We start from the raw sequence: 25538 nt of genomic DNA on the forward strand, positions 1-25538 counted from the left end.
ATTGATAGCCCAAATAAATCTGATTTTTACACCTCAATTTGAGGCAATTAAAAAAGATCTTTCTAATATTTCTATAAATTTAGATATGCTTACTACTGAAGTAAAGCAATTTTCTGCAAGGCTAACAGAAGCGGAAAATAGAATTTCGGATGTGGAAGATTTAGTAAATAACCATGATAATATATTAGCCAAACAAGATTCCAAGATCAAAAATTTACAATCTCGCCTGGAGGATATGGAGGATCGCTCCAGGCGGAATAATTTAAGAGTAGTAGGTCTCCCAGAGACAGCAGAATTTGAAAATATGTTGAATTTTGCTTCTAATACTTTACCCCAGTTATTGGGATTTCCTCCCGCCAAATTACCCTTGCAGATAGAAAGAGCACACAGGGTAGGTCCAAGGAAATATAATGAAGATGGCTCTTTAAGAAATAGAGTGTGCTTATTCAAGGTTTTGAGGTTCCAAGATAAAGTTGAGTTGCTTAAGTTGTATAGGAAAATGGACACATTCACTATTGCCAGTAAAAGAGTTTTTATATTTCAAGATTTTTCAAATGAGACTTCCTCAAAGAGGAGAAATATGGCTCCATATTGCTCACAACTGATAGATATGGCTCCATATTGCTCACAACTGATAGATAAAGGTTTATCCAGCCAGAATTAATGTAGAAAAGGATGGTACAAAGAAAAACTTAAACACTATAGCTGAAGCTAAGGATTTCATAGCTAATCTTGACTCTCTACAGAACTAGAGGGAAACTCTAATAGCAGTAAAAATTAAGATAAAGATTTGTAAGGTTATATGGATTTTATTTTATGTCCCTGTATGTTTGTGTTCCCTTTTTTTTTTTTTTTTTTTTTTTTCCTTCTCTCCCCCCCCTCCCCCCCTGCGCTCTGGAGGATAGGATTCTAATTTTGGGTCTATGATTGAGTTTTGTAAATATTTTAAGATATTATCCTGGAATGTGGGGGGGTATTTCCTCCCCGGCTAAACGTAAACTGATCATAAAAACGTTAGGTAAATTGAAACCAAGTATTGCTTTCCTCCAAGAAACCCGCTTAAAAGATAGTGAAATGGTTAAGTTGAAATCAAAATGGGTGGGAGAAGTTATAGGAGCCCCCAGTGTAGGTAGAAAAACAAAATTTATGCTTACCTGATAAATTCCTTTCTCCTGTAGTGTGGTCAGTCCACGGGTCATCATTACTTCTGGGATATTAACTCCTCCCCAACAGGAAGTGCAAGAGGATTCACCCAGCAGAGCTGCTATATAGCTCCTCCCCTCTACGTCACCTCCAGTCATTCGACCAAGGACCAACGAGAAAGGAGAAGCCTTTTAGTGGTGACTGGAGTATAATTCAAAAATTTTTTACCTGCCATAAAAAACAGGGCGGGCCGTGGACTGACCACACTACAGGAGAAAGGAATTTATCAGGTAAGCATAAATTTTGTTTTCTCCTGTTAAGTGTGGTCAGTGCACGGGTCATCATTACTTCTGGGATACCAATACCAAAGCTAAAGTACACAGATGACAGGAGGGACAGGCAGGCTCTTTATACGGAAGGAACCACTGCCTGAAGAACCTTTCTCCCAAAAACAGCCTCCGAAGAAGCAAAAGTGTCAAATTTGTAAAATTTGTAAAAAGTATGAAGAGAAGACCAAGTTGCAGCCTTGCAAATCTGTTCAACAGAAGCCTCATTCTTAAAGGCCCAAGTGGAAGCCACAGCTCTAGTAGAATGTGCTGTAATTCTTTCAGGAGGCTGCTGTCCAGCAGTCTCATAGGCTAACCGAATTATGCTACGAAGCCAAAAAGAGAGAGAGGTAGCCGAAGCTTTTTGACCTCTCCTCTGACCAGAATAAACGACAAACAGGGAAGACGTTTGTCGAAAATCCTTAGTTGCCTGTAGATAAAATTTCAGGGCACGGACAACATCTAGATTGTGTAGCAGACGTTCCTTCTTCGAAGAAGGATTAGGACACAAAGATGGAACCACAATCTCTTGATTGATATTCCTGTTAGTGACCACCTTAGGTAGGAACCCAGGTTTAGTACGCAGAACTACCTTGTCTGAATGAGAAATCAGATAAGGAGAATCACAATGTAAGGCGGATAACTCAGAGACTCTTCGAGCCGAGGAAATCGCCATTAAAAATAGAACTTTCCAAGATAACCGCTTGATATCAATGGAATGAAGGGGTTCAAACGGAACACCCTGTAAAACATTAAGAACTAAGTTCAAACTCCATGGTGGAGCAACAGCTTTAAACACAGGCTTGATCCTAGCTAAAGCCTGACAAAAAGCTTGCACGTCCGGAACTTCTGACAGACGTTTGTGTAAAAGAATGGACAGAGCTGAAATCTGTCCCTTTAAGGAACTAGCGGATAAACCCTTTTCTAAACCTTCTTGTAGAAAGGACAATATCCTCGGAATCCTAACCTTACTCCATGAGTAACTCTTGGATTCGCACCAATATAAGTATTTGCGCCATATCTTATGGTAAATCTTTCTGGTAACAGGCTTCCTAGCCTGTATTAAGGTATCAATAACTGACTCAGAAAAACCACGTTTTGATAAAATCAAGCGTTCAATTTCCAAGCAGTCAGCTTCAGAGAAATTAGATTTTGATGTTTGAAGGGACCCTGGATCAGAAGGTCCTGTTTCAGAGGTAGAGACCAAGGTGGACAGGATGACATGTCCACTAGATCTGCATACCAAGTCCTGCGTGGCCATGCAGGCGCTATTAGAATCACTGATGCTCTCTCCTGTTTGATCCTGGCAATCAATCGAGGAAGCATCGGGAAGGGTGGAAACACATAAGCCATCCCGAAGGTCCAAGGTGCTGTCAAAGCATCTATCAGAACCGCTCCCGGATCCCTGGATCTGGACCCGTAACGAGGAAGCTTGGCATTCTGTCGAGACGCCATGAGATCTATCTCTGGTTTGCCCCAACGTCGAAGTATTTGGGCAAAGACCTCCGGATGAAGTTCCCACTCCCCCGGATGAAAAGTCTGACGACTTAAGAAATCCGCCTCCCAGTTCTCCACTCCCGGGATGTGGATTGCTGACAGGTGGCAAGAGTGAGACTCTGCCCAGCGAATTATCTTTGATACTTCCATCATAGCTAGGGAGCTTCTTGTCCCTCCCTGATGGTTGATGTAAGCTACAGTCGTGATGTTGTCCGACTGAAACCTGATGAACCCCCGAGTTGTTAACTGGGGCCAAGCCAGAAGGGCATTGAGAACTGCTCTCAATTCCAGAATGTTTATTGGTAGGAGACTCTCCTCCTGATTCCATTGTCCCTGAGCCTTCAGAGAATTCCAGACAGTGCCCCAACCTAGTAGCCTGGCGTCTGTTGTTACAATTGTCCAGTCCGGCCTGCTGAATGGCATCCCCCTGGACAGATGTGGCCGAGAAAGCCACCATAGAAGAGAATTTCTGGTCTCTTGATCCAGATTCAGAGTAGGGGACAAGTCTGAGTAATCCCCATTCCACTGACTTAGCATGCACAATTGCAGCGGTCTGAGATGTAGGCGTGCAAAGGGTACTATGTCCATTGCCGCTACCATTAAGCCGATCACCTCCATGCATTGAGCTACTGACGGGTGTTGAATGGAATGAAGGACACGGCATGAATTTTGAAGCTTTGTTAACCTGTCTTCTGTCAGGTAAATCTTCATTTCTACAGAATCTATAAGAGTCCCCAAGAAGGGAACTCTTGTGAGTGGAAAGAGAGAACTCTTCTTTTCGTTCACCTTCCATCCATGCGACCTTAGAAATGCCAGTACTAACTCTGTATGAGACTTGGCAGTTTGAAAGCTTGAAGCTTGTATCAGAATGTCGTCTAGGTACGGAGCTACCGAAATTCCTCGCGGTCTTAGTACCGCCAGAAGAGCACCCAGAACCTTTGTGAAGATTCTTGGAGCCGTAGCCAATCCGAATGGAAGAGCTACAAACTGGTAATGCCTGTCTAGAAAGGCAAACCTTAGATACCGGTAATGATCTTTGTGAATCGGTATGTGAAGGTAAGCATCCTTTAAATCCACTGTGGTCATGTACTGACCCTTTTGGATCATGGGTAAAATTGTCCGAATAGTTTCCATTTTGAACGATGGAACTCTTAGGAATTTGTTTAGGATCTTTAAATCCAAGATTGGCCTGAAAGTTCCCTCTTTTTTGGGAACCACAAACAGATTTGAGTAAAACCCTAGTCCTTGTTCCGACCGCGGAACCGGATGGATCACTCCCATTAATAAAAGATCTTGTACGCAGCGTAGAAACGCCTCTTTCTTTATTTGGTTTGTTGACAACCTTGACAGATGAAATCTCCCTCTTGGGGGGGAGGATTTGAAGTCCAGAAGGTATCCCTGAGATATGATCTCTAACGCCCAGGGATCCTGGACATCTCTTGCCCAAGCCTGGGCGAAGAGAGAAAGTCTGCCCCCCACTAGATCCGTTCCCGGATCGGGGGCCCTCGATTCATGCTGTCTTAGGGGCAGCAGCAGGTTTCCTGGCCTGCTTGCCCTTGTTCCAGGACTGGTTAGGTCTCCAGCCTTGTCTGTAGCGAGCAACAGCTCCTTCCTGTTTTGGTGCAGAGGAAGTTGATGCTGCTCCTGCTTTGAAATTACGAAAGGAACGAAAATTAGACTGTCTAGCCTTAGGTTTGGCTCTGTCTTGAGGCAGGGCATGGCCTTTACCTCCTGTAATGTCAGCGATAATTTCTTTCAACCCGGGCCCGAATAAGGTCTGCCCTTTGAAAGGAATATTAAGCAATTTAGATTTAGAAGTAACATCAGCTGACCAGGATTTTAGCCACAGTGCTCTGCGCGCCTGAATGGCGAATTCGGAATTCTTAGCCGTAAGTTTAGTTAAATGTACTACGGCATCCGAAATAAATGAGTTAGCTAACTTAAGGGCTTTAAGCTTGTGTGTAATCTCATCTAATGGAGCTGATTCAAGTGTCTCTTCCAGAGACTCAAACCAAAATGCTGCTGCAGCCGTGACAGGCGCAATGCATGCAAGAGGTTGCAATATAAAACCTTGTTGAACAAACATTTTCTTAAGGTAACCCTCTAACTTTTTATCCATTGGATCTGAAAAGGCACAGCTATCCTCCACCGGGATAGTGGTACGCTTAGCTAAAGTAGAAACTGCTCCCTCCACCTTAGGGACCGTTTGCCATAAGTCCCGTGTGGTGGCGTCTATTGGAAACATCTTTCTAAATATTGGAGGGGGTGAGAACGGCACACCGGGTCTATCCCACTCCTTAGTAACAATTTCAGTAAGTCTCTTAGGTATAGGAAAAACATCAGTACTCGACGGTACCGCAAAATATTTATCCAACCTACACAATTTCTCTGGTATTGCAACTGTGTTACAATCATTCAGAGCCGCTAACACCTCCCCTAGTAATACACGGAGGTTTTCCAGCTTATATTTAAAATGTGAAATATCTGAATCCAGTCTGTTTGGATCAGAACCGTCACCCGCAGAATGAAGCTCTCCGTCCTCATGTTCTGCAAAATGTGACGCAGTGTCTGACATGGCCCTAATATTATCAGCGCACTCTGTTCTCACCACAGAGTGATCACGCTTACCTCTTAGTTCTGGTAATTTAGCCAAAACTTCAGTCATAACAGTAGCCATATCTTGTAATGGCCGCCCAGATGTACTCGGCGCTACAATATCACGCACCTCCCGAGCGGGAGATGCAGGTACTGACACGTGAGGCGAGTTAGTCGGCATAACTCCCCCCTCGTTGTTTGGTGAAATATGTTCAATTTGTACAGATTGACTTTTATTTAAAGTAGCATCAATGCAGTTAGTACATAAATTTCTATTGGGCTCCACTTTGGCTTTAGCACATATAGCACAGATATCTTCCTCTGAATCAGACATGTTTAACACACTAGCAAATAAACTAGCAACTTGGAAATACTTTATATGACAGTTGAAAATTGATAAACTGAAAAGTTATAGCATCAAATCTTTGTAAAAAACACACTTTTAGCAAAGGATTGCTCCCATTAGCAAAGGATAACTAACCCTGATAGCAGAAAAAAAATACAGAAATAAACGTTTTTTATCACAGTCAACTACAATCTCACAGCTCTGCTGTGAGTGATTACCTCCCTCAAAACAAGTTTTGAAGACCCCTGAGTTCTGTAGAGATGAACCGGATCATGCAGGGAAGACAAACTTCTGACTGAATTTTTTGATGCGTAGTAAAAGCGCCAAAAAAGGCCCCTCCCCCTCATACACAACAGTGAGAGAGATCAGTAAACTGTCATAAATTAAATAAAAACGACTGCCAAGTGGAAAAAATAGTGCCCAAAACATTTTTTCACCCAGTACCTCAGAAAATTAAACGATTTTACATGCCAGCAAAAAACGTTTAACATAAATAAATTAAGTGTTATTAAAAAGCCTGTTGCTAGTCCCTGCAAATTAGGCTAAAGTCTTATGCATACAGTATAATTCCAGTGAAGTGCCATTCCCCAGAATACTGAAGTGTAAAATATACATACATGACAGCCTGATACCAGTTGCTGCTACTGCATTTAAGGCTGAATTTACATTATATCGGTATGGCAGAATTTTCTCATCAATTCCATTGTCAGAAAATAATAAGCTGCTACATACCTCTTGCAGATTAATCTGCCCGCTGTCCCCTGATCTGAAGATTTACAGATAATGTAGATATTATGAGAGTTTTTTATGATTATTATCAGAATCTATACTCTGAGAAAAAAAGCGATTTAGCAAATCAGGAAGAATTTTGGGCTAAAATCCAAATCCCGAAAATAACTCAGGAAGATTTAATCTTACTAAACGCTCCTATATCACTGGAAGAAGTGACTGAGGCAATAAAAAAAGCGAAATTGAACAAGGCCGCAGGCCCAGATGGCTTCCCAGTAGAATATCTGAAAATTCTAATGGAGGACATATCACCTATTTTACAAAAGCTTTATAATAATTACTTCATTTTAAATAAGCCCATTTCAAATTATTTTTCAGCAGCTAACATATCTTTAATATTTAAAAAAGGGAAAGATCCGGAAGACCCTGCCTCATATAGGCCTATATCAGTGTTAAAAGCGGATTATAAAATACTAACTTCTATAATAGCTGGTAGGCTTGCGCATTGTCTCACTGACATCATCCACCCAGATCAAACCGGTTTTATGATAAATAGGAATTCCTCGAAAAATATTAGAAAACTTGTTACATATATGGATTACATATGGTCTATAAATGGAACAAGAAATCCTCAATTGACTCAGGATCTAGCAATCCTTACACTTGATGCCGAAAAGGCGTTTGATTCGATTAATTGGGAATATCTATTCAGTTCAATATCACAATTTGGATTCCATAACCAATTTCTGTCTTTTATACGTAATCTTTATAAGAATCCTATTTCCTACTTGCTGGTGAATGGGTCTCTCTCGTCAAAAATTACAATGGGTAGAGGTACGAGACAGGGCTGCCCAATATCTCCATTACTGTTTAATTTAGCCGTAGAGCTGCTAGCAATATGGCTTAGGGATATAATATCAGGAATAAAGCTAGGAGCAAGTAGTCTAAAAATATTGCTTTATGCTGATGATCTACTGATTTTTCTCCAGAATACTACCCATTCAATCCCATTAATAGTAGACACCTTACAGTTTTTTGCATCGTTTTCTGGGTATAATATAAATTGTAATAAGAGTGAAATTATGTGGTTAAATAAAACTAATACCAGTTTGCAACAGATCCCGTTTAAAACCACAGAAACCCTTAATTACTTAGGCATTAAGCTCAGCCCCAATCCCAATAAATGGTATGTAGAAAATTTTGGTCCCTTGATTCAAAAAATTATTGTGGACTTAAAGTTATGGGTATCTCTTCCCCTTTCGATATCAGCCCGAGTAAATTTAATTAAAACTATTGTTTTCCCCAGATTTTTATATCTTCTCCAAAACCTTCCTCTTTTTATTAATAGTCAAGACCGACTGAGAATTAACTCTGCTTTTTCTAACTTTATCTGGAAAGACAAGAAACCAAGAATAGCGTTAAAAAAGATGACCCAACCCTATAGAATGGCAGGCCTTGCATTACCAGATATTCATATTTATAATATAGCCTTTTTAGCTAAAGTAGCAATTGAGTGGATGATAGATACGAATATGGTTTCATCGAATGATATTGAGAGTTTTTTTGTATATCCTTTTTCTCTGAAAGCAATCTTACATTGCCCTTTGAAAGTACTTCCAATGAATGTAGATTGCTTGATATCTTTTAAAAATATTATTATAGCCTGGTATAAATTGTGTAGTATACTGGAGATGGATCCATACTATTCAGATTACCTTCCTATTATGGGTAATCCAAGTTTCATACCCGGAATTAATCAAGATAATTTCAGAAAATGGTCAGATAAAGGACTGAAATATATTGCTCAATTATTAGCAAATGACTGGTGTGTAGTATCTTTTGAAACCTTATTACAATTTGAATTACCCAGAACTTACAAGTAAGACATTATATAGGATAGGAATCAATCTAAGGAATGGACAGATATTAAAATATATATATATCAATATACAACAGGCTTTACATCTATCTCTCTGCTATATGATATTTTACTTGCTAAACAAAGCCTTATCTCTTTGAATAAAACCTATGATAAATGGAAACTTAATTTTCCCAACTTAGAGTTATCAAGAATGAATGCAAGCTTTCTGACTACAAGGAAGTTAGCCATATCTATGAGCTGGAAAGAATCCCATTATAAACTTATCAATAACTTTTATATAACGCCAGCCCATTTAGCAAAAATGTATCCACTACAAATGGCTAGCTGCCCACGCTGTAATTTTGTCAAGGCAGATATTTGTCATATGTTTTATCTCTGTCCTAAAATGATGCAGGTGTGGCAGAAGGTAGTTTTCTGGATAAATAAACTTTACAACTCAAATATATATATAGACATGGAAACAATTATGTTTTTAAAAAGATATACAAATGAGCTAGGAATACAAGTTAAAATATTAAATACGCTTATATTACTGGTAAGACATTTGATCGTAAAAAATTGGAAATCTACAGCTGCACCCTCATTGGCCAGGATAATTAAGGAAATACAAAATCATATTGTGTTTGAATCATTTCATATGAAGAGTATTAAGGAACATAAAATAAAGAGATTTATATACGGCTGGTTACCTATAATTAAAACATATACATTACAGATTCAGAAACAAATACTGTATCCTTTTTTAAGCTCGGAGACATTTGCAGAGCTAGCTATATTAGAGATATTTCCTGCAAATTGGTATTCTTCAGCTAGAGAAATTTAATATCCTAATGGTGGAAGTATTAGGGAGAAAGGGATTTTGAAATATTAAGGTCACCTGTATATTTTGGAGACTCTAGGGTAAAGGAGTTATAATTTATGTCAAGATGGGAGAGGCCCCGATGTGGGGGAGAAGGGGAGGGTTCCCTTTTTTTTTTTTTTTTGTCTTGTGGTGTTTTGTTTTGTTTTGCTGTTTGTTTTTTTCTCTCATACAGAAATTGTTTTATACAAATATAAACATGAGAAGCACATATTGATAGAAAGACAGATAAATAAGGGGAGACAAAGTTGAAAACAGAATTATGTTCAAATTTTTTTTCTTTTTTTCTGTTTGTATATATATTTATCTCGTTCTAAATGGAAACAAAAGGTGATGCAACCCTTAAGATGACTATGTCTCTGAAATATGATTGTATTATATTAAATGTGCTTCAACCAATAAAGAATATATTTAAAAAAAAAAAAAAACAAATTCATGTCCCGCTGGTACCTCACACCAGTCAGGATCAAAAAAATATACAAGAAATCGGATGGTAAGTGCTGGAGGGGTTGCGGGGAGACTGGTACTATTCTTCATATCTGGTGGTCATGTGGACTGTTAGCTTCGTTCTGGTCTGCAGCGCTGGACATGATAGACTCTAAACTAAATATTACATTACACAGAGACCCTGGCCTCCTACTGTTTCATAGGCTGCCCAAACTTACAGAGAAACCTAAAAAACACTTATTATAGATCATGCTAAATAGCGCGAAAGCTCTCATCCCTAAAAACTGGAAGTCAAACAGAATCCCTCAGACTGCCGATTGGGAGGCCCAAGTGGATAGACATTTGTCATTAGAAAGATTTAGATACTTGAGGGAGGACAGGGTTGAAGTTCATGAATATATGAAAGAACTTTTTTTTTTTCTCACCTTCCCCTCCTTCCCCGTCCCACAATGAAACCCTCTTCCCTCTCTCCATCAACATCCTTTCCCTCTCTTTTCTTTTTCTCTCTACCTTTTCCTGTTCCTTTTTTCTTTTTGTATCTTATTAGGACGAGCATCGTAGTTCTTGATGCACGTCATACTCTAATTTGATAATGCTGATTGCTGCTCTTAATTCAATCTTCTCATGATCACATATCTATGTTATGTTGAATGTCTTACTTAATAGACTCCTGCAATATTTGTAATTTTCATAATGTGATACTGAATACTGTAACATGTTGCCACTCCCATTTGTGAATTGTATTTTGTTAATTTTCAATAAAGCTTTTTCAAAACTAAAAAAAATAAAAAAAATGTATCTGAGAAAAGACAGAGAAGAATTTTGACAGTGCATAAATATTACTTGAAAATTATACAGTTGTACTATATATTGTTCTGCTATTCCATGCTCCCAAGTAGGAACGTCCCACACAACTATAACCCCAACAACATGCAAAGGTAGGTGTAACTCTAATATCAGGAGGACATGTGAAAACTTCACTAAACAGGAAAAGTAAAAAAAACATGAATCTGTTCCCCCAAACAGAAAATATCCAACCACAGAGTCAGTGTCACACGACACCTACAAACTAAAGTTGCTATTGTTATCACAGCACAATTCCTCACTTACCCCCTTAAGAATATCATCCTTATTGTCGCTCCATTTCATAAAAAGAACAATTTTCCAGCTGGTGTTACAGTTTACAGAATTTACCTTATGGGAAACAGGAAAGAAAAGAAAAAAAACTCTTAGTAAAGATATAGAAGCTAGTACAGGAATGCAGCGCTCAGACACTTAACAAGAGTGATATTTAGGGTTCTCAGATTAAAATCTCTCTAAACACATCCCCTGTCACTGATCACACTGGGATTGGCTGGGTTTTAGTCCCTTTTAACATTGTCTGCCTAAACATTTTATTTCATGATACAGACAGAACATTCCATTTTTTGTTTATTTTTTTAAATATAATTGTTATTAAAAGCCAACTGAACAACAAATACTATGTTATTACAATGTGGTTACATCAAACTTGGTTGAAGTGATCCCTCCTAAAGGAGGTACAATGTTCAGAACATTCCAATTTTTTAATTTTTTTTATTCCTTTATTATTTTTTTTAAAACAATCTTTTTTGAAGGAAATACAGATACAAAGCAAAGGTGTAGATGCAAGTTTCCACAATCCCCGCAAATACAAATATAGATAAAAAAAGTGGCATTTTTTACGTATAGGGTACAAATATATGGAAATAGAAGGCACTTGCTTCTCTGTACTTCGGAAAGTATTTTCTAAGTCTTTTTCTTGTCTTTCCTTTCTATTTTGATCAAATAGAGTGTTCTTTGAGCTTGTTTTTTTTAAAAAAACAGTTCAAACATTAACATATAAAGAAGAAAAACACAAAAACAAAAAGGTACACTATGAGCATTGAGTTAATATATACAATCTAATTGTAGGTATAGTTATGTAGTATGGCATATAACTTTTATTTGGTCTGAGAGACTGACTTTTAACTGTGTTGAAGTATGGCAAACACTACAGCTCTATGTTATTCTTCTAAGAGGCATTGTTTTATTATGATTCTTGATATGCATTATTTGGTGTTCTGTATAAACAATTTTAATGCGTTTAACCCCTTAATGACCACAGCACTTTTCCATTTTCTGTCCGTTTGGGACCAAGGCTATTTTTACATTTCTGCGGTGTTTGTGTTTAGCTGTAATTTTCCTCTTACTCATTTACTGTACCCACACATATTATATACCGTTTTTCTCGCCATTAAATGGACTTTCTAAAAATACCATTATTTTCATCATATCTTATAATTTACTATAAAAATTTTTTATAAAATATGAGGAAAAAATGGAAAAACACACACTTTTTCTAACTTTGACCCCCAAAATCTGTTACACATCTACAACCACCAAAAAACACTCATGCTAAATAGTTTCTAAATTTTGTCCTGAGTTTAGAAATACCCAATGTTTACATCTTCTTTGCTTTTTTTGTAAGCTATAGGGCCATAAATACAAGTAGCACTTTGCCATTTCCAAACCATTATTTTTCAAAATTAGCGCTAGTTACATTAGAACACTAATATCTTTCAGGAATCTCTGAATATCCATTGACATGTATATATATTTTTTTAGTAGACCTCCCAAAGTATTGATCTAGGCCCATTTTGGTATATTTCATGCCACCATTTCACCGCCAAATGCGATTAAATACAAAAAATTGTTCACTTTTTCACTCATTTTTTCACAAACTTTTGGTTTCTCACTGAAATTATTTACAAACAGCTTGTGCAATTATGGCTTAAATTATTGTAAATTATTCTCTGGGATCCCTTTTGTTCAGAAATAGCAGACATATATGGCTTTGGCGTTGCTTTTTGGTAATTAGAAGGCTGCTAAATGCCACTGCGCACTACACGTGTATTATGCCCAGCAGTGAAGGGGTTAATTAGGGAGCATGTAGGGAGCTTTTAGGGGTAATTTTAGCTTTAGTGTAGTGTAGTAGACAACCCCAAGTATTGATCTAGGCCAATTTTGGTATATTTAATGCCACCATTTCACCGCCAAATGCGATCAAATTAAAAAAAACTTTAAATTTTTCACAATTTTAGGTTTCTCACTGAAATCATTTACAAACAGCTTGTGCAATTATGGCACAAATGGTTGTAAATGCTTCTCTGGGATCCCCTTTATTCAGAAATAGCAGACATATGGCTTTGGCGTTGCTTTGTGGTAATTAGAAGGCCGCCAAATGCCGCTGCGCATCACACGTGTATTATGGCTAGCAGTGATGGGGTTAATTATGTAGCTTGTAGGGAGCTTGCAGGGTTAATTTTAGCTTTAGTGTAGAGCTTAGCCTCCCACCTAAAACATCAGACCCCCTGATCCCTCCCAAACAGCTCTCTTCCCTCCCCCAACCCACAATTGTCCCCGCCATCTTAAGTACTGGCAGAAACTCTGCCAGTACTAAAATAAAAGCTATATTGGGGTTTTTGTGTGTGTGTGTGTTTTTTGTCATATTTACATATGCTGCTGTGTAGGATCCCCCCTTAGCCCCCAACCTCACTGATCCCCCACCAAACAGCTTTCTAACCCTCCCCCTCTGCCTTAATGGGCGCCATCTTGGGTACTGGCAGCTGTCTGCCAGTACCCAGTTTAGTAACAAAAAGTATGTTTATTGGCTTTTTTATTGCCCTTTTCTGTAGTGTAGCTTCCCCAGACCAACCCCCACCCCTTCCAGAACCCTTAGATCATCATTTATTTTGTTAAATATTTTTTTTTTTTTTTTTTACAGTTTCTAAACTTTTTTTTCTGCAGTGTAGCGGTTCCCTCCCGCTCCCACCCCGTGCACGCGCGCGCTCCCCCGTCTCTCCCGCTCCCCTCCACTCCACTCGGCACATGGATGGCCGCCCACCCGCCTCCCAGACTTGCTCCCACCCACGATACCGGCCACCGATGTCCGGTGCAGAGAGGGCCACAGAGTGGCTCTCTCTGCATCGGATGGCCAAGGGGGGTTATTGCAGGATGCCTCGATATCGAGGCATCACTGCAATAACCGGAAAGCAGCTGGAAGCGAGCAGGATCGCTTCCAGCTGCTTTCCAGACCAAGGACGTACGCCACACGTCCTCGGTCATTAACTGTATTTTTTTTTGAGGACGTGTGGCGTACGTCCTTGGTCGTTAAGGGGTTAAAAACTTAGGTATTATTTTGTAAAGAGCATAGGTATTCTTCCCAAATACATTTTATTGCACAAAAAAAATCTATACGTTGTGTCTGGTAATAGTGATATTTCTCTAGTGAAAGTAATCGTGTTATGTAATTTGTACATTCTGGTATATTGGTACGGTTATGTTTTTCCAGTGTCTGGGGATCAATTGTCTAGCTCCACTAATCATGAGATAAAAAAAGGAAATTTATGCTTACCTGATAAATTGATTTCTTCTACGATACGAGTCCACGGATTTCATCCTTACTTGTGGGATATTATCCTCCTGCTAACAGGAAGTGGCAAAGAGCACCACAGCAGAGCTGTATATATAGCTCCTCCCTTCCCCTCCACCCCCAGTCATTCGACCGAAGGTTTTAGGAAGAGAAAGGAAAAGCTAAAAGGTGCAGAGGTGACTGAAGTTGTTAAACATAAAATATAATCTGTCTTAAAATGTCAGGGAGGGCCGTGGACTCGTCCTATCGTAGAATAAATCAATTTATCAGGTAAGCATAAATTTCCTTTTCTTCTACAAGATACGACGAGTCAGCGGATTTCATCCTTACTTGTGGGATACAATACCAAAGCTACAGGACACGGATGAAATGGGAGGGACAAGACAGAGACCTAAATAGAAGGCACCACTGCTTGAAGAACCTCTCACACCAAACCACCGTCAGAAGTAGTAAAAGTATCAAATTTGGAAAATTTGGAAAAAGTAAGAAGGAACGACCAAGTCGCAGCCTTACAAATCTGTTCAACAGAAGCATCGTTTTTAAAGGCCCATGTGGAAGCCACAGCCCTAGTAGAATGAGCTGTAATTCTTTCAGGAGGCTGCTGTCCAGCAGTCTCATATGCCAGGCGGATGATACTCCTCAGCCAAAAAGAAAGAGGTAGCCGTAGCTTTCTGACCTCTACGCTTTCTAGAATAAACAATGAATAATGAAGATGACTGACGGAAATCCTTAGTCGCCTGCATGTAAAACTAAGGCACGGACCACGTCCAGGTTATGTAACAAACGCTCCTTCTTAGAAGGATTAGGACACAAGGAAGGAACAACAATTTCCTGATTAATATTCTTATTTGAAACAACCTTAGGAAGAAATCCAGGTTTGGTATGTAAAACCACCTTATCAGAATGAAAGATAAGGCGAATCACACCAACGCTGAAAGCTCAGAAACTCTTCAAGCAGAAGAAATAGCAACTAAAAACAGAACTTTGAAAGATAACAATTCAATATCTATGGAATGCATAGGTTCAAACGGAACCCATTGAAGAACTCAAAGAACTAAATTCAAACTCCAGGGAGGAGTAATTGGTCTAAATACAGGCTTAATTCTAGATAGAGCCTGACAAAAAGACTGAACATCTGGCACATCTGCCAAATGTTTGTGAAGCAAAATTGACAAAGCAGAAATTTGTCCCTTTAAGGAACTTGCTTAAAGGGACAAATCTTAAAGGGAGAATCCTCGCTTAGATAGAATCAAGCGTTTAATCTCCAAGCAGTCAGCTGTAGAGAATTTAGATTTGGATGTTGGAAAGAACCTTGAATGAGAAGATCCTGTCTCAGAGAAAGTTTCCACGGTGGCAGAGAGGACATGTCCACTAGATCCGTATACCAAGTCCTGCGTGGCCACGAAGGCGCTATCAGGATTACTGAAGCTCTCTCCTGTTTGATTCGAGCAATCCTGCGTGGAAGAAGAGGAAATGGTGGAAACACATAAGCTAGACGGAAACGACCAAGGCACTGCCAAGGCATCTATCAGTTCGGCCTGTGGATCCCTTGACGTGGATCCGTAACATGGAAGCTTGGCATTCTGACGAGATGCCATCAGATCCAGTTACGGTCTGCCCCATTGATGAATCAATGATGCAAACACCTCCGGATGGTGTTCCCACTCCCCTGGATGAAAAGGCTGACGACTTAGAAAATCCGCTTCCCAGTTTTCTACTCCTGGGATGTAAATTGCCGATAGATAACAAGAGTGGGCCTCTGCCCATCAGATTATCTTGGATACTTCTGACATCGCTAGGGAACTCCTTGTTCCCCCCTGATGATTGATATATGCCACAGTTGTGATGTTGTCCAACTGGAATCTGATGAATTTGGCCGAAGCCAACTGAGGCTACGTCTGAAGCACATTGAATATTGCTCTCTGTTCCAGACTATTGATTGGAAGTAGAGACTCCACCTGAGTCCAAACACCCTGAGCCTTCAGGGAATTCCAGACTGCACCCCAGCCCAGTAGGCTGGCGTCCATTGTCACTATCACCCACGAGGGTCTGCGGAAACAAGTCCCCTGGGACAGATGATCCGGTGACAACCACCAAAGAAGAGAGTCTCTGGTCTCTTGATCCAGATTTATCTGAGGAGATAAATTCACATAGTCCCCATTCCACTGTCCGAGCATGCACAGCTGCAGTGGTCTGAGATGAAAGCGGGTAAACTGAACGATGTCCATTGCCGCTACCATTAATCCAATGACCTCCATACACTGAGCCACTGATGGCCGAGGAATGGACTGAAGTGCTCGGCAAGTATTTAGAATGTTTGCTTTTCTGACCTCCGTCAGAAATATTTTCATGTCTACCGAGTCTATCAGAGTCCCCAAGAAGGGACCCCTTGTCCGTGGAACTAGTGAACTCTTTTCTATGTTCACCTTCCAACCGTGATTTCTCAGGAAAGACAATACTATGTCCATGTGAGATTTTGTCAAATGATAAATTGACGCCTGAATCAGAATATCGTTCAGATAAGGCGCCACTGCTATGCCCCGCGGTCTGAGAACCACTAGGAGAGACTCTAGAACCTTTGTGAAGATTCTGGGTACTGTGGTTAACCCGAAGGGAAGAGCCACGAACTGATAATGTTTGTCCAGGAAGGCAAACCTTAGGAACTGATGATGATCCTTGTGAATAGGGATATGAAGGTATGCATCCTTCAAGTCCACGGTAGTCCTATATTGACCCTCCTGGATCATTGGTAAGATTGTTCTTGAATGATGGAACTCTGAGAAAATTGTTTAGACACTTGAGATCTAAAATGGGTCTGAAAGTTCCTTCTTTTTTGGGAACTACGAAAAGATTTGAGTAAAACCCCTGCCCCTGTTCCAGCTTTGGAACGGGACAAATTACTCCCATGGTAGAGAGGTCTTTTACACAGCGTAAGAACGCCTCTCATTTTATCTGGTTAACAGATAATCGTGAAAGATGAAATCTCCCTCTTGGGAGAAAATCCTTGAATTCCAGTTGATACCCGTGGGTCACGATTTCCAGTGCCCAAGGGTCCTGAACGTCTCTTGCCCAAGCCTGGGCAAAGAAAGAAAGTCTACCCCCTACTAGATCCGGTCCTGGATCGGGGGCCGCCCCTTCATGCTGTCTTTGTAGCAGCAGCAGTCTTCTTGGATTGTTTACCTTTATTCCAAGCCTGGTTGGGTCTCCAGACTGACATGGATTGAGCATAGTTCCCTTCCTGCTTTGTGGAGGAACAGGAAGCAGAGGGTCCTCCTTTAAAGTTTCGAAAGGAACGAAAATTATTTTGTTTACCCCTCATCTTACCAGACTTATCCTGAGGTAGGGCATGGCCTTTACCACCAGTAATGTCAGAAATGATTTCCTTCAATTCAGGCCTGAATAGGGTCTTACCTTTAAAAGGAATAGCTAAAAGCTTAGATTTTGATGACACATCAGCAGACCAAGATTTGAGCCATAACGCTCTATGCGCTAAAATGGCAAATCCTGCATTTTTCTACGCTAGTTAAGAAATTTTGAAAAGGGGCATCAGTAATAAAAGAATTAGCTAGCTTGAGAGCCTTATTTCTATCCAAAATGTCATCTAATGGAGTTTCAACCTTCAGGCACTCTTCTAGAGCCTCAAACCAAAAAGCTGCTGCAGTAGTGACTGGAACAATGCAAGCCGTAGGTTGTAAAAGAAAACCCTGATTAATAAATAATTTCTTTAGAAGACCCTCTAACTTTTTATCCATAGGGTCTTTGAAAGCACAACTGTCCTCAATAGGTATAGTTGTACACTTAGCCAGGGTAGAAATAGCTCCCTCCACCTTAGGGACCATTTGCCAAGAATCCCGAATGGTGTCTGATATGGGAAACATTTTCTTAAAATTAGGAGGGGGAGAGAACGGTATACCTGGTCTATCCCATTTCTTTTTTACAATTTCCGAAATTCTTTTAGGAACTGGAAAAACATCAGTGTAAGTAGGCACCTCTAGATATTTGTTCATCTTACACAATTTCTCTGGTGGAATCACAATAGTATCACAATTATCCAGAGTCGCTAAAACCTCCCGAAGTAACATGCGGAGGTGTTCAAGCTTAAATTTAAAGGACATGACGTCCGAATCTGTTTGAGATAACATTTTCTGAATCTGAAAGTTCTCCCTCAGACAGCAATTCCCTGACCCCCAACTCAGAGCACTGTGAGGGTACATTGGAAATAGCTAATAAAGCAGAGGATTCAGTATTCACATTAATACCTGACCTACTGCGTTTACCCTGCAACACTGGTAATTTAGATAATACCTCTGTAAGGGTAGTAGACATAACTGCAGCCATCTCCTGCAGAGTAAAAGAATTAGACGCACTAGAGGTACTTGGCGTCGCTTGTGACACTTGGGGAGAATTGGAAGGCATATCCTGATTCTCTTCAGACTGAGAATCATCCTTAGGCACACTTTCTTCACCTAAAATATGCTTTTACAATGTAAGGCCCTTTCAGTACAAGAGGTACACAATGTAAGAGGGGGTTCCACATAGGCTTCCAAAAACATAGAGCAATGAGTTTCCTCAATGTCAGACATGTTGAACAGACTAGTAATAACCACAGTAGTCGTTAAACACTTTATTGAATTAAACAATTTTTAGAAAAACGTGTACTGCGTCTTTAGGGAATAAAAAAAGCACACAATTTTTTCAAACTGCCTAAAAAAACGTTAAAAACGTTATTTAATTAGATACATACACAGTAGTGCCAAAATATATTGCACCCTGAGGCAAAAGGGCAAAATTGAACTCTAAACATTCTTTATAACAAAAAATGTATTAGATTTAAAAAAAAACGACCCCTGCACCTCGCCACAGCTCTGCTGTGGCTCCTACCTGCCCCAAGGGAACCGCAAAAGGACTTGCTAACGGTCCGATTAACAGGACATCAGTGTAGGAAGCAGTCTGGAGGGTCCAGATCTAATGCCTTGCAGAAGGATGTCATTTCAGCTGGTATTCTATACGTGATTTTTCTATTTTCATTTAACACATACAGCTGGAAGAGGAATCCCTCATCAATAGAGGATCTTTTTATTCCTGAGTAAAGTTGTGAGCGGGTTTAGCTCTGAGTCTCTGTAGGGTGTGAGGTCTGCATAAAACTGAAGTACATTGCCCCTAAAGCGCACAGGTTGGTGTTTCTGTGCAAGGTTTAGCAGCTCTTTTTCTCTAAATTGCTTAAAATTTTATTATGTCCCTAGGAGGGGCTGCATCAGGCGGTTTGGGGCGCAGCGCTCTATGTGCTCTATCCCATTGTATGTCTTCTGATGTAGAAGTACCTTTCAGATGTTGGAACAGTGTAGATAGGTAGGTGAAAAGGTCCTTTGGTAGGACAGATTCTGGGATACCCCTTATTCTCATATTTTCCCTACGACTGCGGTTTTCAAGATCTTCTATCTTGTCGTGTAAGGTGTCGATAAGACCCTTGTTGTGTTTGGTGTTGTATCTGATCAACTTCTTCTCGCATACTGTCAATGTTGGCCTCTGGAGTCTCTACTCCGAATCCAAGTGTATGCATTTCTTTTTTTAGTTCTGCAAGTTGCTCTTTCATACGTTTGTATAATCTCAGCAATGTCCTGTTTAGACGCTAGCGAATACAGCAGCGCAGTAGGTACTTGTGTGTGAGGTTGGTTGACAGGGGATATACTGTCGTTGTTAAAGAGGTCTATCTGGAGAACTTGGAAACTCAGGTTCTGAGCTTGGAGATGTGCGTGTACTTGCTGTAAAAAAGTTACTCACAGATGTTTCTTTCGTCAGTGTAGCTTTAGTGAGTTTTGCTGGTTTAATTGTTTTTATAGAGGCCATTGTTTGAATTGTAGGTTTCACACTATTTGCCATAGGCCCCAATTGATTCATTTCTGAGGGTTTATTTGTGTTTCACAGGCATTAATGAGGATTAGCTATGATCTCATATTGCTGCCAGCTAAGGGTTTACATATATATTCCAACACAGTGGCTGCCAATATGCATTAGCGAGTTTATAATCAGGAGCAATGTTACTTGTGTTCTCTCAATGAAAAGAGATAATCATATTCCTGCAGATCTTTGTGTGTACCACAAATCCTTTGCACAGTGTCCTATGTTATCAAGTCTCCTTCACATATAATTGTAGTTGTGCTTGCACAATATATTGTCCCCTGTGTTGTACATCATAAGTTTGTTAAGTGAGATTGTGGTCCGTATAACCCTCTTGTTTATAGACCGTGTTGTGGCCTTTGCATAATTGTAGTGCGATTTATTACCTGGCCACATGGTCCTTCACTTTCTGTATGTGCCTCTCTCTGCTTTGTATCCTTTAGGCTGGATGTCTGCTGATTCAGCGATAGGGCTTACTAAACGGTTGCTTCTCTCTTAGCGGATAAAATCTAATTGGGCGGTTGTCACTGTGTCGGCTGCTAATTCTGTGTTTCACATTGTGGTGATACCCAGGCCTTCTAAGATGAAGACTGGCCAATATGCCGCCACAATAGATAGCTGTTTTCTACACAATCGGTTCGATCGCAGAGCTTTTTGGGGTTATCATGTACAGGGACGCATACTCTTCAAGGATTCCACCATGTGGAGAGTCCCGGAGTGCCTTTAAGATGTCCTGTGGTATTTTGTAGGAGCTGATGATATGGAGCTCTAGTATTACGTGGCCATCTTAGTCGCGACCGGCCAGAACATTCCATTTTAAACAACTTTCCAATTCACTTCTATTATCTAATTTGCTTTGTTCTCTTGGTACCCTTTGATGAAAAGCATACATAGGTAGGCTCAGGAGAACCAATGCACAACTGGGAGCTAGCTGGTGATTGGTGGCTGCATTTAATTGCCTCGTCATTTGGCTTACACAATGTGTTCAGCTAGCTCCAGTAGTGCATTGCTGCACATTCAACAAAAGATACCAAACTAATGAAGCAAATTTGATAGAAGTAAATTGCAAAGTTATATGTTCTATCCAAATTGTAAAAGAAAGAAAAAAATGTAGGGGTTCTTATGCCTTTAAGGCACAATATAGTCATTTTGCCTTATGTTTCGCCTAAAAAGGTATTTTAAATGTTACAGGAATGTGAAAAATTTAATGTTTGTGTCCTGAAAGAACCAACACTTCCTAGTCAGACTTGCAGGAGACACTCACTCAACACCAACAGAGCTGTTGAAGGTGTCCAGATTAGCCATTAAAGGGACACGAACATACATGTTTTCTTTTATGATTTAGATAGAGAATACAATTTTAAACAACTTCCCAATTTAATTATATTATCTCATTTGCTTTATTTTGTTAATATCCTTTGTTGAAAACCTTTCTAATTAGGCTAAGTAGCTGCTGATTGGTGGCTGCACATAGATGTCTCATGTGAATTGCTATTTCTTCAACAAAAAGAAAATTTATGCTTGCCTGATAAATTTATTTCTTTTTTGACACGATGAGTCCACGGATCATCTAATTACTATTGGTAATATCACCCCTGCCCAGCAGGAGGCGTCAAAGAGCAAAGCTGTTAAATATCACCTCCCTTCCCTCCCAACCCAGTCATTCGACCGAAGTAAAGGAGAGAAAGGAAGTAACAAGGTGCAGAGGTGTCTGAAGTTTATAATAAACAAACAACCTGTCTATCAAAACAGGGCGGGCCGTGGACTCATCGTGTCAAAAAAGAAATAAATTTATCAGGTAAGCATAAATTTTCTTTTTAATGACACGATGAGTCCACGGATCATCTAATTACAATTAGGAATCAATACCCAAGACAGGGAACCTAAACAGAAGGCACCAATGCTTGAAGAACCTTTCTCCCAAAAGCGGCCTTAGCCGAGGCAAAAGTATCAAATATGCAAAATTTTGAAAAAGTGTGAAGCGAGGACCAAGTTGCAGCCTTGCAAATTTGTTCCACAGAAGCTTCATTCTTGAATGCCAATGAGGAAGCAACAGCCCTCGTGGAATGAGCCATAACACTCTCTGGAGGACGCTGTCCAGCAGTTTCATAGGCAAAACGAATAATACTCTTCAGCCAAAATGAAAGAAGTAGCCGTAGCTTCCTGTCCCTTACGTTTTCCCGAGAAAACCACAAACAAAGCAAAAGACGAAAGTCCTTAGTCACCTGTAAGTAAAATTTTAAGGCACGAAACACGTCTAAATTGTGCAGAAGCCGTTCCTTCTAAGGAGAAGAAGGATTAGGACATAAGGAAGGAACAACAGTCTCCTGATTAATGTTCCTGTCAGAAACTACCTTAAGTAGAAATCCTAACTTTGTACGTAAAACTACTTTATCCGAATGAAAAATAAGGTAAGGAGAATCATACTGCAATGCCAAGAGTTCTGACACTATGCGCAGAAGAAATAGCAACAAGAAACAAAACTTTCCAAGATGATAACGTAATATCTAAGGAATGCATAGGCTCAAACGGAGCCCCTTGAAGAACCTTAAGAACTAAATTAAGACTCCAGGGAGGAGTAACTGGTTTGAACACAGGCCTGATCCTGACCAAGGCCTGACAAAAAGATTGCACGTCTGGTACGTCCGCCAGACGCTTGTGTAACAAAATAGACAAGGCAGATATTTGACCCTTTAGGGAACTAGCCAATAATCCTTTCTCCAAACCCTCTTGGAGAAAAGACAAAACTCTAGGAATCCTAACTCTACTCCAAGAGTAACCCTTGGAGTCACACCAATAGAGATATTTACGCCATATCTTGTAGTAAATTTTCCTTTTTACAGGTTTACGAGCCCGAATCATGGTCTCTATGACCGATTCTGAAAAGCCCCGCTTGGATAAAATTAAGCGTTCAATCTCCAAGCAGTCAGCTTCAGAGAAACTAGATTCAGATGAAGGAAGGGCCCTTGAAGTAGAAGGTCCTTCCTCAAAGGAAGTCTCCAAGGTGGACAAGATGACATGTCCACGAGATCTGCATACCAAACCCTGCGAGGCCAAGCCGGTGCAATGAGGATCACCGACGCCCTCTCCTGCTTGATTCGAGCAATGACCCGAGGAAGAAGAGCGTACGGAGGAAACAGGTATGCTAGGCTGAAGGTCCAAGGTACCGCCAGGGCGTCTATCAGTACAGCCTGAGAGTCCCTGGACCACGATCCGTACCTTGGAAGCTTGGCGTTCTGACAAGATGCCATGAGATCCAGTTCTGGCTGACCCCATCTGAGAATCAGGCTGGAAAACGCTTCCAGATGGAGTTCCCACTCCCCCGAGTGAAAGGTCTGTCTTCTCAGGAAGTCCGCCTCCCAGTTGTCCACCCCTGGGATGTGGATCGCCAACAGACAACAAGAGTGGGTTTCCGCCCACCGAAGTATTTTGGCTACCTCTTTTATTGCTAAGGAACTCCGCGTTCCTCCCTGATGATTGATGTAAGCCACTGAAGTTCTGTTGTCCAACTGGAACCTGATAAACTGGGCCGAGGCTAACTGGGGCCAGGCCAAAAGAGCATTAAAGATCGCTCTTAGTTCCAGAATGTTGATTGGTAGAACAGACTGAGTCCAAACTCCCTGAGTCTTTAGGGAGACCCAGACTGCTCCCCATCCCAGAAGGCTGGCGTCTGTTGTCACAATTACCCAAGAAGGTCTGCGAAAGCAGGTTCCCTGGGAGAGATGATCCTGAGACAACCACCATTGAAGAGAATTCCTCGTCTCCTGCTTCAGTAGTATTCGAGGAGACAAATCTGCATAATCTCCGTTCCATTGACTGAGCATGTCTAGCTGCAGAGGTCTGAGATGGAAATGAGTGAACGTGATGATGTCCATTGCCGCTACCATCAGCCCGACTACCTCCATGCACTGAGCCACTGATGGCAGAGGAGTGGACTGAAGCGCTAGGCAAGAATCAAAAATCTTTGATTTCCTGACTTGTCTCAGAAAAATCTTCATTGAGAGGGAATCTATTATGGTTCCCAAAGTGGTTACCCTTGTACTTGTAACTTGTAGCGCTGCGGAATCTGTTGGCGCTCTACAAATAACCGATAATAAAATAATAATAAAAGGAGCTCTTTTCCAAATTTACCTTCCATCCGTGAGATTGCAGGAAGGATAACATTTCCGTGTGGGACCTTGCTTGTTGAAAAGAAGGCGTCTGGACCAGGATGTCGTCCAGATAGGGCGCCACTGCAATGCCCCGTAAGCGAAGCACCGCCAACAGAGATCTCAGAATCTTTGAGAAACTTCTGGGAGCTGTGGCAAGACCGAAAGGAAGAGCTACGAATTGGAAGCGTTTGTCTAGAAAGGCAAACCTTAGAAACTTGTGATGATCCCTGTGAATGGGAACATGTAGGTACGTGTCCTTTAAATCCACAGTTGTCATAAATTGACCCTCTTGGACCAAAGGAAGAATGGAACGAATAGTTTTCATATTGAAGGACGGTACTCTGAGGAATTTGTTTAGACTCTTGAGATCTAAAACGAACAGATTGGAATAAAATCCCAGACCTCGTTTCTGCGGAACAGGAACTATCACTCCCAGGTTGGAGAGGTCCCATACACATTGTAAGAACGCCTCTCTTTTTGTCTGGTCTACAGATAATCTTGAAAAGCAGAAACCTGCCTCTGGGAGTAAAACTTTTGAACTCTAGTTTGTATCCCTGGGACACTATTTCTACTGCCCAGGGATCCGGAACCTCTCGAACCCAAGTCTGAGCGAAAAAGGAAAGACTGCCCCCTAACAAGATCCGGTCCCGGATCGGGGGCCTGCCGTTCATGCGGTCTTTGATTCAATAGCAGGCTTATTGGATTGTTTTCCTTTATTCCAAGACTGATTGGGCCTCCAGGAGGGTTTGTGCTGTTCCTGCCTGGAGGCGGAAGAATTTCCTTTGAAATTTCTAAAGGAACGAAAATTACTGACGTCCCTTTTGCTTGTTTCTCTTATCCTGAGGGAGATGACCTTTTCCTCCCGTGATATCAGAGATTATTTCCGTCAAGCCCGGTCCAAACAAGGTCTTCCCCTTGTAAGGAATCGCTAGAAGTTTAGACTTAGACACACCCACAGACCAAGGTTTTAACCATAAGGCTCTGCCAGCTAAGATGGCAAAGCCTGAAATCTTAGCTCCCAACTTGATAACCTGTAGGGAAGCATCAGTAATAAAAGAAACTGCAGAAGACATGAGAGAAGCAATGTCTTGTAAAGAAACTCCAGCAGGAGCTAGAGAGAGAGCGCAGGGCACTGCATGTGAGGGCGGTAAAATTTGGGACGCTTGAGAAAGCTGCAACATAAATTTAACATTGAATTCCTGAACAGCATCCTCTTTGTAAAATGTTGGCTCA

General features: G+C 40.7%; 1 protein-coding gene across 1 annotated transcript in view; it reads right to left on the reverse strand.

The window, feature by feature from the left end:
- The window catches only part of ITPR1 (inositol 1,4,5-trisphosphate receptor type 1), a 532169-nt gene that overhangs the window by 216649 nt on the left and 289982 nt on the right, over positions 1–25538 (reverse strand). Inside the window, exon 8 of the mRNA XM_053689365.1 lies at positions 10935–11018. Within this exon, the coding sequence (XP_053545340.1) occupies positions 10935–11018 (84 nt within the window). The remainder of the gene's footprint in view (positions 1–10934; positions 11019–25538) is intronic.

The sequence above is a fragment of the Bombina bombina genome, chromosome 7 (assembly GCF_027579735.1).
Source record: "Bombina bombina isolate aBomBom1 chromosome 7, aBomBom1.pri, whole genome shotgun sequence".
In the NCBI taxonomy this organism is placed as follows: domain Eukaryota; kingdom Metazoa; phylum Chordata; class Amphibia; order Anura; family Bombinatoridae; genus Bombina; species Bombina bombina.